Raw genomic sequence first — 16,836 nt, forward strand, 5'->3', positions numbered from 1 at the left:
GAACGTGTTTCATTAAGTTTTTTTAAATGCCGGTCTTGTTTTTGATGGAAAGCAAGTGTTGACATTGATTTCTATTATCACCTGCTTCTTTCATAAACATCCAGACCATGTGCAATCATTGTTGTCAACATTTTAGGAATAAAGTATTCGTTGTCTTCACGTAATGTGTGTGTCTTAGTTCTGTAGAGTTGTATGATTACCATACTGAGTTTGTAGCTGAGTATGCACCAGTAGGAATAGAGAGGGGTGGGGGAGGGAAAGGGAAGCACTGGCAGACTCACGGGTACAGTAGTGGTGCAGGTTACACACCTGTAGCAAACCCCAACAAGTGGGCTTTCATGCCAACTCTTCATTTCATTTCTGGTATAAGGCATTAAGTTAAGTTCCATTCACCTGAGGCGCATGTCTGCCGCAGCATGTCTGACAAGTATTGCTGGTTCTGTACACTATACAATACTTAGTAACGTCTGTAATAAGTCGCCATAATACACTTTATCTACTTCATTTATGCATTTATTAACCCTTAATGTGCGAATAACCAATAGTTACTACTTACATATGAGCAGAAATGCTCACTGGTTTGAATGGGTGTAATTTGGACATTTATCAATCACATTAACAGAATTGTTCAGCTCTAAAAATATAGCATTCTTTCTTCAAGAAGAATCTTACCACTTTGTACTGTGCACCCACTTTAGATTGAATGTTTATAATGGATTACAATAATCTGCACTAACTGTTTGCTGTATCTGGACAATTCGCTGCATTAAGGGCCCTAAACTGTAATATAATTATTAATTCACCAGAGAATGCTCATGTCGTAGCAAGTACAAACCAAACTAACTCTTTTCTTTTTATTTTTTCACTTCTAACCTCAGCTGGCAACTAACCCTTGAACGTGGCCACAAACGTCCGATCCCTGTGCCTTTAAAGAAGGGTTAGTCGACTGTCATCATCCGCCCCCTGCCTGCCCGCCCACTAGTTCGCTCACAGCCCGGGGTGTTTGCCATGCATCACTTCATCACCCTGATTATCAGTATTGACGAAGCCGGGGCAGATTGCTGCTGCCTGACACTTAACTCTTACAAGAAAGGTCTTCATAACTTATATACCTACTCATGGTGGATGATACTCAAAATGTGGACCATTGCTAACAGGTCCCAGATGTGCAGGGACTCTTCAATCCTACAGCTAAGTGCCATCCTACTGAGCCATCTGCAATGACTAACCTGCGGATTGCTACTAATTTGTGATGGGTCAACACAGCTAGCATCACCTCACCTGGCTGTAGAATTGGATTAGATTCCAGTGGACAATTGGATTGACGGACAGGCTCTTCATACTACATTAGTCAAATGTTTGTGTCCACTGGGCCTGGGTTTAACTGTTAATTGTTATAACTGTTGTACATAAACTTTAACCTACTGATTAGCTGACTCTGGTCGGCAGTACTGTGGAGGTAAGAGTGTGGAAAAAGATACCTGTCCAGGCAACATTGCCATGTTGTAGCAGTAGCACCTTTAAGTCACCTGCGTCTTCCACTTTCTCCAGTATTGGTGTATAATGTCTTCCCTGCAAAACTTCCCACCTACAAGATACATAATATACTCAGCCTAGCTCCCTCCTACTCGTCAGGAGAACATGGCACATGTCTACTCACCAGTAGACTGACATGGCAGTAAAATGGCTTCTCTCCCAGTATTAACTGCTACAGCATGACAGTTGCATCAAACGGCTATTTTGCAATTTCACAGTGCACCATTGGCTCTGATCCATCGGAGACCGAGTCCTGCTTCCACACTTTTTCCTTAATAGTAGAATGAATTTGTTTTTTTTATCTACTTATGTTACTTAATACTGAGTTGACTCTGTGCTGATCACTTTAACCAGGCTGAACTTGATATTAGTTGGCTTATCTCATATTTAATATTGTTGACCTCATATCAATGCTTCTTTGACAAGGGGCATGCTCTATTTGTGGATGTCTGCTGGTCTGTACTAAGAGTAGTGTTTTAGCAGAATGTCAGATGTTTAATCAGTAGCAATATATAGGGAATTCACACGTTTGGCACAAAATAATGAGTCTGTAATTAACAATATTTTGACTTCTGAAAGTGCTGCATTTTGGTTTATTCCAAAACTGATGTCCATATTCCATCGAAATACCATAGAGACATGACACCATGCTCAGATGCTACACTGTTATGATATACTTCAGAATGTTGTGATACAACTCACAATTACTTCAACCATAGTAAACACTTCGCTGTTTGTCTATGACAGAAGTGAGCTTTGTACTTCAGTTAATACTTTCACTGTTTATTTATTTCATAAGTCATTCAATAACCACTATGTAAAGTTCAATTTGAGCACTGAACTCTGCATGTAACCAGCTGACATCCGCAGAGGAGTTTGTGCGTAAACCTTTGAAATATGAATACTCCCACCGATCTCGCTGCCAGATGGAGATAAACTACATTACTTGTGCCTCAGACAGTCTTAAGCATATCATGTTCATGCACCTTTGCATATCATTCGCTCATATACTTGCTCTTGCATTTTTCTACAGATATTAGCAATATTTCCTTCAATCAAAATGTCCAAACATATCATCCGCCATTATACACTTAAACCAGATGCAAAGTAATCAGAAAGACTAATGACACATATCTATGCAAGATTTGTATATTTCATTTGCCTTATGAATCAAAGTGCTTTCTGATTGTTCAAATGGAAACAATCTACTTATCAAGGCCAACATTGATTGCTGCCAAAATATCATACTTCATCACCATTAATTATATGCAAAGAAATCGTGTTATATTTTGTAGCTTTTACTTAGCTATGCATGTACCATTGAAATGTTCTTGCTAAAGACGATTGTCTGCAGATGAGATTATCTTTTAGAGATATTTTGGTTTAATACGAATTATATTGTCTTCCATGAAATCTTTATGAATGTATGAAGCATATTAGAGAAGGTACAAACCTGTACATACTCAGTGTATATGTGTGGTGACTGCCCAGACTGGAGAACCGTTTCTGCTGAGTGGAGTGTTGGATGGGTGATGTTGCAGGACATGCTGCTGCCGCGGCCACTACTAACTGCCCCTGCACCACATACTGACTACGTACAGTATTACATGGCAACCGTGCAGCAGTCAACTCTACTGCACAGCCAGTATGTGGTGATAATTTTCCGTACCCCTTCAGGGAAGTTCTGATAATGTGTGTTCTTTTGTCCTGTCTCTGCCTGGGCAACAGTAGTGGCTGCAAATGGTAGCAGTCCCTTCACTTCTTCCATCTGATGCTCCTGGCTTGGCCAAGCTCAACCGTCCTTTGCTCATGACTTCTCCTTTTTATGTATAAATCAAAAGTGTCTTGGCAGTCACCAGCTGTTTTTGTTTTTTTCATCTAGAAATATTTTGTGCTTCTTCCCGCATGTTATCAGTGCAGGGAGGGGAGAAAGGTTGGACAAGTTTTTGTGTTTGATGCTCTAACTGACACGTACTTAACCTGAGATGTGTGTGGTCATTGGTTGTGCTGGCTGCAGACTGTGTGTCCACCCATGTCACCGGTGAACATCTGCCACAATACTAAAACAAGTGCCTTAACTGCATGTCATTCTCAGTCCACTCACAGGTCACAAGTCATGTTTGTATGTTGTCTATTTTTGTTACTCACAGGAACAATTTCTAGTTAACCTGCATTACATATCACCTATTTTCTTAATAACCTACTCATAAACAGAGTCGTTGAGCAAGTGCAAATTGTAAGCAGCATAATAATAATAATAATAATAATCTGAACTAACATTTGTTTGTAGCCCCAGCACGTTGTGTTGGTGTTGACGGGAATCTCACAATCACTACTACTATGTTACTGCTACTCTGTTGTATACTAATAACCTCGGGGAATACTCGCCCATTTGTTGTTGATGATGAAGACAATAGCATTAAGTTTTCAGTACTGGTTTTGCATCATCATTAACCAATTGGTTGCTACAGCTTTTCATAACCATATGGCTGTATTTTGTACCTATTCATACCTTTTAATGCAATAAAGTATATTTGTAGCCATGGAAATATTCCCTTTCTTTCTGTTCTGACTAACACTGCTCACACACTGTCTTGATACTCCCCCCATGTTGCCTGCACACTCACTCTCTCAACCAATAGCCTCACAAATAGGCTTGTACTTTTTGCTTAGACATCAGTCAAAACCTTAAAGCCGCATTCAGAGCATGGTGTGAGAGAGTCTGTGTCTAGTCACAGAGTGAATTGTATGTCTGGCCTTGCTTTTCTTGTGCTTGATAGAACGTAGCCCATATTAGACACTTAAGTTGATTGCCATGTTATGCTTTATTGTTGCTCAAATACTCACAAGGTAAGAATTATAACCTTTTGATTTATCTTTGAAAAACTTGTCCAAACTTTGTCATATGTTGCCACATTTGGACAATTCTTGCCACTTTTTGTTACATTATTTTTTTCTTCTAAAATTTTGAAAGTTGCTCAATTGCTCAAGTGTATATGAGATGGTGTTGTTGGTTGATCGTCAGTCTTCCTGGGATATAATGTTGTAGCACCTGACGACAAGGGACAGTTATTTATTCCCACATATTTATCCATGACAAAATGTTCTTTTTTTAAAATTGTAGGTGCTTACCTCGCTAATAATACTGATCTATGTGTTTACAGTATTTAGCAGATGTGAACGTCATGCTATCATACTTTGTTTTGACAGTGTAGCATGGTGATCCATCAACATACTTACAGTTGAGGTAACATGTAGTCATAATAGGGCTGGAGCCCACAGAGAATCTTTCTCTAACCTCTTTTAATAACTGCCTAGAATAAAATATATTCTACACATCTTTTCTATCTGCCTTTTACAATGGAAAAAGATTTTTGAGAGTCTGAGGGGATGAAAGTCTTTGTAACAGGTAATAGTGGTGGTACATGCACCAGTGTTTTTCAACTTCTTGGAGTAGAGAACTAGACTCGACACAATTTATGGTGATAATTTTACTACAGAGTGAATCTCTAAAACATTAGTCGGTAATTTACTGTAATATTTGGTATATGCCCGACAGAAAAAAGTGACATTATGGCATGGGTCTTAGAAATTGAGTGTGTAAATTAGTTGAGTTATCAATTGTACACATGCCACATGTTCAGCGTACTTGAAAGAGGCCCTGTATATAATGTGTTTAGGTGATCTTCCTCGCTTATTTGGCCGACTTGGTTGGTCAAGGTCAAGCACCATACTGGCAGCTTATGACCCCAAATCTCAAGATGCCAAAATAGGCATCCAGACATCTTAGACAATATCTTTAGTTGACTTTTGCCACAAAGCAATTATCCAAAATGAGCATGGAAAAGAAGAGCTGTTTTAAAGGCTTCTGTTAAAAAATAGCACTTGTTTGTTTTCCTACTCCCATGAAAAATACTTCTCAAATCTAAGATCTGAAAACCTCTCCTTAGTGGTGATGAGATTACACAGATGCATCGGTGGATCGCAATTTTTTACTTCTCAATCCAAGTATTGTTCAGTCACACACTGAGTAAAAAGTATTGATTCTTACCTTAAATGTTTTCTTTAATAAGTGTTACACCAAACACTAATTGTTAGTGAAAATGAGTAGTGAAAACGTAAATATTTTCATCCATTGCACCATACCTGACACTGCCAACTGTTAATCATTACTGACAGTTGGTGTATGGTCCCAGCCCTAGTCTTTTGGTCTAGTCAGGTGTCATTTTATGTTTCTGAAGCTTTTTTTAACAGTATTTTGATATGGCAGGATGGAAGTATATTCAAAACTTTCTATTTTGCTCCAAATGGTGTTGATGAGCTTTATCATCCTTTAAAGTGGAATCTGCAAGTACAGAAACCAGCATAGAGAGATGTTGGTAGAATGAGAATGGGGTGTAGGAGGTGGAGTGCAGATAAAATTGGTCTGTGTGGGAAGACTACCGGTAAAATAGAAATGGGTCTGGGGATTCAGGTAAAATGGGAACTGGTATGGAGATGGAGATGGAGATGCAGGTAAAGGGGGATTGGAAGAGGGAGGAAGATTGGAAATAGGCGCCGGTGAAGTAGGTAAAATGGGAACACAGAGGGATGGGGAGTTGCACCTAAAATGGGTACCAACTAAAAACCAAGATACATCCAGGCAAACATGGCAATTTGTCCAATGAACATAACATAATTCCCTCAAATGTCATACCTCTATAATACCATTACCACAATAGCCCTTTTTGGCCATCATCAAAAAAATTTCAATTTTAACAGAAGCTCTCTTCAATGTCAACTGACCATAAAAAGTTGTGCAGACAATAGTATTCTGCTGCCCGATGCTTCTGCGCATGCGCAAGGTGGGAAAACTCACTTCTTTCCCGTGTGTGCTTGAGTTTAATATGAGTTTTTGTCTGGCACATTTTCTGGGCAGTGGGGTAGCCTAGTGGTTAAAGTGTTGCCTCTTCATGCTGAAAACCTGGTTTTGATTGCCACATGGGTACAATGTGTGAAGCCCATTTTCCAGTGTTCACCTCTCTGATATTGCTGGAATATTGCTAAAAGCAGCATAAAACCATATTCGTTCATGCATAGTTTGTCACGCTAGTTGATCTGTATCTTCACTTTGTTACTAGATACCTAGTATCTTATTTTCAGCTGTTATTCTGGGTTTGGTCACATGGGCAGTTACTGTCAACAACTTGGGAAGAATGGTGTCTACTCTGTTGTTACCTTCATCCTGCAAGGTCACTGGAGGTACTCACCATGCCTTCTGGATTCAGTTGATGTTAGATGCTCTCAGTGCGCCTCCCTCTTCCTGTGGATTTGTTTGCCAAGCTGACTGATGCCTGGAAGAGGGCTAAATAGAAGCAAGCAGCAAAGAAATCCAATGAGGTAGTTTCATCTGTATATACAGCTTCTGCAGAGACATACACCCAGGCCTAAGATGAAGTCTGTCTGCACCACCTGGGACTTGAAGTAGCCAGTCTGAATATACCCTACGATCTCTCTCATTGCATTTGCGTAGCTGGAGCATGGCAGCCTTTATTTGAGAAATGAAGTGGTGGCTATCAAGCAGCAACAGCTTGAATTGTCCTGGAAGTACCTCCCAGCCAAGAGGCCAGAGGGGACAGATGGATTTAGGGTCTCTACAAAGATCACAGGAAGAGCTCATACCCATGGATGCCGTAGTTGAGAGACCGCTGTTTGTGGGTCACCATGAGGATTGACATCAATGATACAGCGGTTCTGCTTGGTAGCTTCACGAGACTGCTAGCTGAAGGTCCACATAAAGATTTGGACATCACTGATTTAGGCTCTGACGCCTGACCAGCACCGTCTCCAAGCATACTATTCTGTGGCCAAGTTGAGCGAAGCCAGTGGTGAATCAAGCCAATGATAATTTGTGTTAATTGCCTAATGCAGATGCACGACCAATTGCGTGCATTGAAGATTACTGCAAGTTGCTGAGATCACCCAGCACCATGATGTCTTTGCCTATGGCTAGAATGAAAGGACTTGAAACCGTCAATAGCCACAATATGGAGATTGGTGCGTACACGAGTCTTGTTGAGGTTTGTGTTCTTCAGTTTCTTAACAGGAATGGTGGGGTAGGTAGTACAGTGGTTAAAGGTGTTTGCTCGTCACGCCGAAGATGTGAGTTCAATTCCGTACATGGGTACAATGTGTGAAACCCATTCCTGGTGTACACAGAATATTGCTTGAACATTGCTAAAAGCAGTGTTAAACCATACTCATTCAGTTCAATAACTAGTCGAAGTCTACTAAGGATCACAACTTTACAGGTTATACATCAAATTGTGTGCATCAGTTGAATTTGCCAAAGACAATATTGCGTGAAGACATGAACAAAAGTTTGTTGTCATGTGACACAATGCCAACAAAAATGTGACCAATAATAAGTCGGATCACCTGTCAAATTGAGAGTATCTGATGAAAACTATTCATTGTCCCAAACTCAGTTATGCGTATGTGATCCACATGATGCGTCAAGTCTGTCCCTGTGATCTCGTACTCCAAATAAGTGTCCGGATCGTTGCCAAGAGAAGATTTTCAATCTTGCTCCTTGTCTATGCCATAATGCCATCTGTGAAGTCTGAGACGTATCTCTATTCAGCAAAAAGAACTGGAGCCCAGTCCTGATCTGTCCAATTGATGTGATCTTCAGCCCAAGCCAAACGTGATTGCCTGTAATGTCTGGTCGCAGGGATGTGAATGCATGCCCTCCTTGACCAGCCTTACAGAGACAATTATGCACGGAGTAGAAACATTAATGCCACTGGCGTTGTGGCTGTCACGAAGTGAAGACGTCTTGTACTGTCAGGGGAAAAGTCTTCCCACTGTGTGATGTAATGCTGTGGAAAACCTGTATGTTGCTTGGTTGCTGATCCAAACGTGTAGTATCGATTCCATGCCCTATTACCGCCTCCGTGGTCTAGTGGTAGAGCATTCGCCCTGAGAGTGGAAAACAGGGGTTCGATCCCCGTCCGCGTCATACCAAAAGACGCAAAAAGATGGTACTTGTTGTTACCCTGTCTGGAGCTCGGCATTGAGCTGCAAGAACAAGGACTGTACGGCTTGAGTCAGTATACTGTGTCCGATTTGGATATTCATGTTAAATTGCGGTATGGTATCTCAGTGGACTAGCTCTATAAATCAGCATCAGTCCGGGCTAGTACAAGCACACACGTGTATGCACGTCGCTATATAAGTGCAATAATCTTGGACACGACGTTAAACCCAATTTCACTTCACCTTCATGACCTTTTGATTACATTTTGGCTGACACCAATGACATTTGCAACGTGACATTGTGTTGACAGTTTCAAGCATGCCAATGCATCTGCCTAATTCATCGGTTGTCAAACTACGTCTTTGACGCTGAGGGGGCATAACGTGCATAACGTGCATTCAGTTGTTGCAATCCTCAGTAGCAAATGTTGTGCTCTATAATAATAATGTGCAAAGATTCTGTCACGATACATCCAAAGACAGATTTTCAAGCATGCCCTGCACATCGTGTCAATGATGCCTTTGTCCATTCATCATGGGGTTACCCAGTCATTGTGTACCCAGACGTTTCAATCCTGATTTGTTGGATGATTTCTTATATCATTAAAACTTGATCCTCAGTAAACTGTGTAGTACATGGTAGACTGTCGTCCGCTTGTCGGAGCAAATACAGCAATGACTGCACATAGTATTCTGAAGACATCCATTTCAGAGTTGCATCAAAAGACCTTGATTAAGAATTCTTTTAATACAGGCTGGTTTGAAGCAGTTCAATATGTCTTGTGCACCAGTATTAATTTCCACTTTGTTCTTAGTCTTTCTAGAAAGAATTCAGAGTAATTGTCATAATTCAATTTCTTGAACATATTTTGCAGAAGATCGCAAGTAAGTTCGTGAAATATGGATGATGCTTAAACATTTCCAGGTATAAGGATGATTTCCTATCAGCAACTCAGCTCATCTGTCACATCAGGTGTTCCTGATTCATCCTACGAAGTCCGAGAGTCTAGCCAGCACAGCATAAAGTGTATATCGGCACAATATTCTAGCTGCACAAGGGAATCATGTCCTCCAGAGGATCGAAGCGTCCACCTGAAGAGCGGAAGGTTAGATCCCCGGCCATGTCCTACCAAAAGACGTTTAAAGATGGTTCTTGTTAAGGGGATAACACAAGGAGTGGTCTGCTCGGAGTCGGTATTACATCTGAGTGGGGTATTCACGTTAAATTGCTGTATGGTATCTCAGTGGGCTAGCACTATAAATCAGCATGGGTCCGGACTAGTACATGCACCTGTGCATGAACGTCGCTATATAAGTGCATCAATCTTCAACACGACATTGAACCCCATTTCCTCTTTCCTCCAAACGGTGAATCTCTAAAGACCATGCGCATGATCACGGAAGAGATCATCCTAACAAGTCACTTTGTTGGTTGATCTCATGTTTGGGGCACTTGACGTCCCTGCAGGATCTAACATACGGGGTTACGTCCTCTCCAATTTTGTATGAACTCTGTGAGATCACCAAACTTTGACGTCCTGGATCAGTTTCTGCCAAGCCTGATGAAGGATCTGAATTTGAGGAATTGTCAATAGCCACACCATGACATGCCAAACATCACCTGTTTACAGACGCTGCAAGCTCAGATTGGGGAGCACACATGGTTTGACAGTTCAGGGGAAGTCGCAATCTCACGAGAAAGATCTGAGGTCAATCTACCACACTCTCGAGACATGGAAGCATCCTTGATCCTATCTGCCATCCTGGTGGCTACAAACACTACTGTGGTAGCATATATCCAGAGACAAGGGGGAACACCTTCAGTGAGTTTGATTAGTGACATGACACTTTTATTTACCTTGGCAGACTTGATCAGCTGCAGAAACACTCGGGACTGCCTCGGTGGTCTAGTGGTAGTGCTTCTGCCCGGAGAGCACATTTCTCCTCAACTTATATTCCTTGGAAATGTAACATATAGCCAGATTCAACATATTTCCTGAGTAAAGGGATTGTGACGACAGAGTGGCCTTTCCACCCAGAGCTCTCAGCTGTGCATATTTGCTTCTTTCCTCAAACTCAGTGTACGTCCGTCGAGTTCCAGATCCACAGGCCCTGCAAGTGGACACATTGATGGACTGGAAGCTAATCTTTGTTTAAGGTTTCCCTCCATGGTCTCTCCGAGGCAGTCACGAGGAAGTTGGGGGGCATGTGGCCAATCAGGCCATGGTTTCCCATGGAAGGACCACTCAAACTACAGCAGTGTCGTGATCTACGTGAAACCAGATCAGAAAGTTTGTATGACAGCCTCTTCAGTCTTCATCTTCATTCTTGGAAACTCACGTGTAATATGCACTCATCAGAACAGGAACTGACGCCAGTCATTTGACGTCATTTGAGTTAGGAGTGACTTCATATGAACCGGAGGTGGGATCGGGATGCAAATATAACACAAGTTCAATGGATGTTAATCATGTAGTTGCTTATGTTACTGACATCTGGATTAGTCTTTTTAGGTGATTCAGTTACGATGTTTACCTGATCTTGATCCATTATCTTGGATAAAGTTAGATCCCCACGAACAAATGTCTGATTAGGATTACTAGATGTCAGAACCCTCCAATCCCTCACGTGTATTCTGGCAATGAGGTAGTATAATCGCAGGAATTACCAACCAATAGTTACCATTAATTCTATCCTTTAAAACTATCTACATCTAGGTTGGTGTTTGGTTTGAAAGAAGTGATGTTTCCCGCCTTGTTTGTGCATGTTCAGGAGCATTGGAGCGCAGAATAGATTGTCTGCACAACTTGTTAAAGATAATTGACAGTGAAGAGGACCTCCGTTGAAAGTCTAAAGATTCTTGTACTTGTAATTATCATTTAACAGTGATAACTATTATTTGATATTTTAACGCACATTTCAACATTTTAATAATTTTGACGTGTCCTCGTTCAACAATTGTAGTTGACATGAACTGCTTTTGAATTTTCTGCACTTCGTTAAGTAAACAAGTTTTCGCTAAATTATGGAGCATCTCTAAATAACATGTTTACCTTGAAGAAATAGACCTCAAACAGCAACGGCTCGTTAGTTTCTCACCGAGAAGTGTTATTAATAGGCGTATTGTTTTATGAATCTGTCCGTTCGTGTGTAGTTACTTATAGTTAAAACGTGAAATAACTAGTTTTCAAATTATACAAAGTCTCATTGGGAACAAAAGTCCCTTGTCATGTACCACACAATGTCAACAAACATGTGACCAATAATCAGTGAGATCACCCGTCAAAATGACCTGAAACATAAAAAATCACGAAAACAAATTCATTGTCCAAACAAATGAAACTCAGTACCGCGTATGGAAGATTGTTCCACTCTTCAGAAAGATCATAGCCGATTTCCTTTTATAGCTGCCGGAAGTACAGGGCATCCCGAGAGGGCGATCTGCAGATCGTTCCACATGTGTTCGATAGGGTTGAAGTCTGGTGACCGGGCTGGCCACTCCATGCTAACAATTGCCTCCTTCTTCAATCACCCTGGAACGATGACTGATGAAGTTCGGCCCGATTGCACCTGCGTACTGTCTCGCGTACACGTCCTGAATGTCATCCCTTTAGCGCACACGTCATTGTGCCCTGCTGTAGGACATGCACAAAATCTTCATATCTACCTTGTCTAGGGAGATTATTCTATCAATTCCAATACATGATATCTCCCAATTCACAAATGGCCGACAACAGTCCGGCCCAGAATTGGTGTGTCTGAAAGCAGCAATCTATTTGTTTACTGTTTCTAGGGTTCAAATGTTTTCACCCACAACTAAAAATGTCGACCAATCAGAAAACCGCTTTCCGACACAGCAGTGCTGTACCGAGTGTCGGGCCTTGTTTGGAGATATGATAGGATAGTATATAATGACTCTCGTGATATTAATTGATCTAGACACGAGGGCCTGTAATGTCAGGTGAGTGGGATACGAATTCATTCTCTCCGTGACCAGAGACCAGACTCCTGGAGACGATTACGCACTGAGTAGAAACGTTAATGACGCTGGCGTTCCGCAGATCATTTTTGGGTCTTGCAATCAGGAGAAACCCGTCTTCCCACGGTGTGATGCAACGCTCTTGAAAATCTGCGTGTCGCTGGGTAGCTGATCCAAACGTGTGGCATCGATTCCATGCCCAATTGATTACATTTTGGCTGACACCAACGACATTTGCTACGTGACGTTATGCTGACCCAGTTTCAAGCATGCCAATGCACCTGCCTAATTCTTTGACGCTGACAGGTACACGTGCATTCGGTTGTTGCATTCCTCAGTAGCAAATGTTGTGCTGTCTGATAATGATGTGCAAATGATTCTGTCACGATACAGCCAAACACGGGTGACCGCCTCCGTGGTCTAGTGGTAGAGCGTCTGCCCGGATAGCGGAAGGTCGGGGTCCGATCCCCGGCCGCGTCATACCTAACGACGCTAAAAGGTGGTACTTGTTGTTACCCTGATGGCGCTCTGCATTGAGGGGCAAAAACAAGGACTGGTCGCATCGGAGTCGGTATACGTTTCTGAGCTAGGTATTCACGTGCAGAGTATATAAACTGAGGAGCAAAAGAAACTATACCTCTCAATTGATTTTATTATATGTTTAAATTTCAATTAAATTAGCGATATTTTAACGATAAATTTGCGATATTATATCCAAAGAATGAACTGTACTGGCGCTTAGTCAGCAGTCAAAGGATACTTGTACATGGTTATATTTATTTGAATATAATTGAATTATTTTTTTTTCGCACTGGATGGATATCTCCCGACATCTCGTCTTTGGAAGTCAATACAGTTGCCTTTTTAAGCACAAATTTACAAACATGGTATGGGTCATGTAGTTGCAAATACATTTCTTACCCAAGTCTTCATTGAAAGGGGGGAAAGGATATTGTCATGACTCGCGTAGCCATGAGTGAAAATATCTCTTACGATAAAGGAAATTTGAGGGGAGGTCACTCTTGTATGACAATAGTTCCGTCAAAGTGTAATGTTCACTGCAATGACAATATCACTTTTCTCAACTTCGGAAAACTCAGTCTTCCACACTTATGAACATAATAAATTTGTGCATCCTTCACTATTAATGTACAGTTATTCAATTATATGTGACGTAATACATAAACTATACTTTTAAATTAATTTACATTTCTCTTCAGACACAAAGCAAGAACTTTGATTTTTGAGTGTTTTGAAGGATGATAATTCAAATAATTTCGGACCAGAAGGATGTTTATGGTAATGTTGTGGAATGAATGTATTTCTATTTTGCTTATAATAAGAACAGACTAGTATAAAATGGTACTCGTCCTCAACTAATTCATCACAATGGTGTACACAGTGTACCAGCAACTGGTCAACATAAGCTTTTGTAATTTTCAAAGAGTGCGAAACTCGGCTAAAACTGATCAAATATTTATCTAAAACACATGATGTGATACACATCGCTAGCGCTAAAAAGACTTGCATGAATCATAATGTGACAGGAAATCTGAACTAGTAATTTCTTAAAACCATTTGTGTATCTCTATCTACACGTCTCTGTTTAACCGTAGTTCTGAGGGCGGTGGGGTAGCCTAGTGGTTTAAGCTTTCGCTTGTCACGCCGAAGACCCGGGTTCTATTGCCCACATGGGTACAGTGTGTGAAGCCCATTTCTGGTGTCCTCCGCCGTGATACTGCTGGAATATTTCTAAGAGCGGCGTAACACCATACTCACTCACTCACTCACTCACTCACCCTACGTGTTTCCACAATCCTGTGCAATCCAGACGTACGCAAAAGCTGCTTGAAATAATAACATCCTGACATGTGAAACCAAATTTATAACCTCAATCGCAGCATGTGATTCTAACATTTTATAACAGGCGTGGGAGTAACGCCCCGGATTCATACGAATCAGTCTACACCAATATTTTAAAGATGAACTTTGTACTTTTTCTGTAAAGGAGAAAATTGGGCACCAAACTTGACACACTTATACAGTAAACCATTCCGAACATTTCTGGATATGGATCCACCTCAGCAGCGCCCCCTGGTGGTAGAAAATCCAAGTTGGCCGCCAGCATGCCTGAAATCTCAATCTGTACTTAATATAATAGTTATCTGGTCAGTTTCTACAAATATCCCAGTAATGCATTCAAAATGAATTGCAGCAATGCTGTATATTATTCAAATATAGTTTGCAGCGCCACTTGGTGGTAGAAAATCCAAGGTGGCCGCTGAAATCTCTGATGGTATCAATCCATACTCAATATATCATAGTTATCTGGTCAATTTATACAAATTATCATTGTAATTTACTAGGAATTAATCACAACAATCCTGTATAATTAAACTTTCCTTGTGTTCATTGAAATTCCTGATAAGCTGAATTGGTCACGCGTTATTGCATTCATTAACATTAAGCCACGCCCAGCGAAGCGGACTACTTTTATTACAATGGAATGTCGGGGAATCCTAATATTACATGTGAGGAAATTCCCTTTATGCTCACGAGTATCGCCATGCACTGGACATTTAGGGAAATTCATGCATAGTCCTTGTCCATACAACCCTTTGAGACGGAAGGCCGAGAAGGAATGAAACGGCTAACGTGCAGGTTCGCTCGCCTTTTTTTGTCCCGCTCGCCTCGGTTCCACAACTTTCATGTCTTCGGTTTTCAGTTCTAACTAGCATTTTTCCAACTGGGTCTTCCCGTTCTCAGGGAACTAATGTTCGAATCTGGCGGTAACTGACTATGTCATTTGAAACGGCCGCCTTCTCCCGGACATATACTGAACAACAAAAGTTCCTGTGACATTAAATAAGATTTAATGCAAAGTTATGTTTTTTACCAAAACTGAAACAATTTCGGTTTGCAATAGATAAAAGACTCCTGTAAGTGTTCAAATGGTTTAATTTGCCATACTGACTTCAGAAAATTCGTGATTTCATAAAAAAAAACATGACCATGCAAAAATGTCAATTTACAAATCAATGGCGTGTGTGTCCACCTCTGGTTGCGATGCAACCAACAAATCGTCTCATGGAATGGACCAGGCGTCGCACAAAGACCTGTGGAGATATCTGTCCATATCTGCTGGAGCATGTTTCGAAGTTCCCCCGAGTGTCTGTGGAACACGTGGTTGACGTCGAAGGCGCCGATCCATCTCATCGATTGGTGAGAGATCAGGGGGGCGAGCCCGCCAAGGGATGACATTCACGTTGTTTTGTTGAAGGGAATCCTGAACAAGTCGAGCAATATTATGCCGGGCGTTGTCATGTTTAAAGGTAATGCCCGGGCCATGACGACGCAAAAGCAGTAGAACAACAGGGCCGACGATCTCGTCGCGGTAGCGCTGTCCACTGAGGTTTCCATTTACCAGTATCAAACGGGTCCTCTGTCTTGCTGTAATCCCACCCCATACCATAACGCTGCCGCCCCGAACTGATCTTCTTCCATGACTCATTGATTGACGTAGCGTTCACCTCGACGTCGGTACACTCGAATCCGTCCATCGCTGTGGCTGAGGTGAAAACGAGACTCGTCAGTGAATAAAACTTGTCCTCACTGCATGGCCGTCCAGCGTAGACGCTGTCTGCAACCACTGTAGACGTGCTTGACGGTGGTTTCCTGTCAAAATGGGATGTCTGGCGGGTCTTCTGGCGACAATCCCTGCACATCTGAGGCGACGACGTACGGTTTGTGAAGATATTCGTCGAAGGCCAGGGATGCATTCTTGCAGTCACTGTTGCTGGCTAGAATCGATTTCGTAGGTGTGTTGTTCAAATCCAGTTGTCTTGTCGATTATTGGTTACGCGCGGCCTGTCACTCCGAGGATGGTCTCTGACTGCATTCGTCTGTTGCCAACGTTGCCATAAACACCAAATGGTGTTTCTGTGGACCTTAAATTGTCTTGCAACATCAAATTGACTCGATCCTGCTTCAAGCATACCAGTGGCTCTCAGAGGCTCATTTTCGGACAGGCGTGGCAATTCATAATGTTGAATAATTTCGTAATATTTTTGTTTTTCTGAGTGGTTCTTGTCAGCACGATGCCAAACAATGCATATGGAATCCCGTTAACGCACATGTTTTTATACCCATTCTTGGGTAGTGAAATGCATGGGGCTTGCAGCAAAGTCAACTTTTACATGAAATGCATGCTTTTCTGTAGCAGTTGCGTTTTTGTGACTTGATTCCATACATGTACTATAATATTGAAAACCAACATTACTTGTTTGAAAAATACACTAAAGTAT

General features: G+C 41.5%; 1 protein-coding gene across 7 annotated transcripts in view; it reads left to right on the forward strand.

Moving 5' to 3' along the window:
• LOC124116882 (protein quaking-A-like) overlaps positions 1-4,876 on the forward strand; it is a 36,966-nt gene extending 32,090 nt beyond the window's left edge. For all 7 annotated transcript variants that reach the window (XM_046478470.2, XM_046478471.2, XM_046478467.2 and 4 more), the window contains one exon: positions 879-4,876. Coding sequence is in view for 1 of the 7 variants with exons in the window: in XM_046478469.2 (XP_046334425.1) it covers positions 879-889 (11 nt within the window). In the remaining 6 variants the exon portion in view is untranslated. The remainder of the gene's footprint in view (positions 1-878) is intronic.
• The last annotated feature ends 11,960 nt before the right edge of the window (positions 4,877-16,836 follow it).

The sequence above is a fragment of the Haliotis rufescens genome, unplaced genomic scaffold, assembly GCF_023055435.1.
Source record: "Haliotis rufescens isolate VD_foot unplaced genomic scaffold, xgHalRufe1.0.p SCAF_5, whole genome shotgun sequence".
NCBI lineage: Eukaryota > Metazoa > Mollusca > Gastropoda > Lepetellida > Haliotidae > Haliotis > Haliotis rufescens.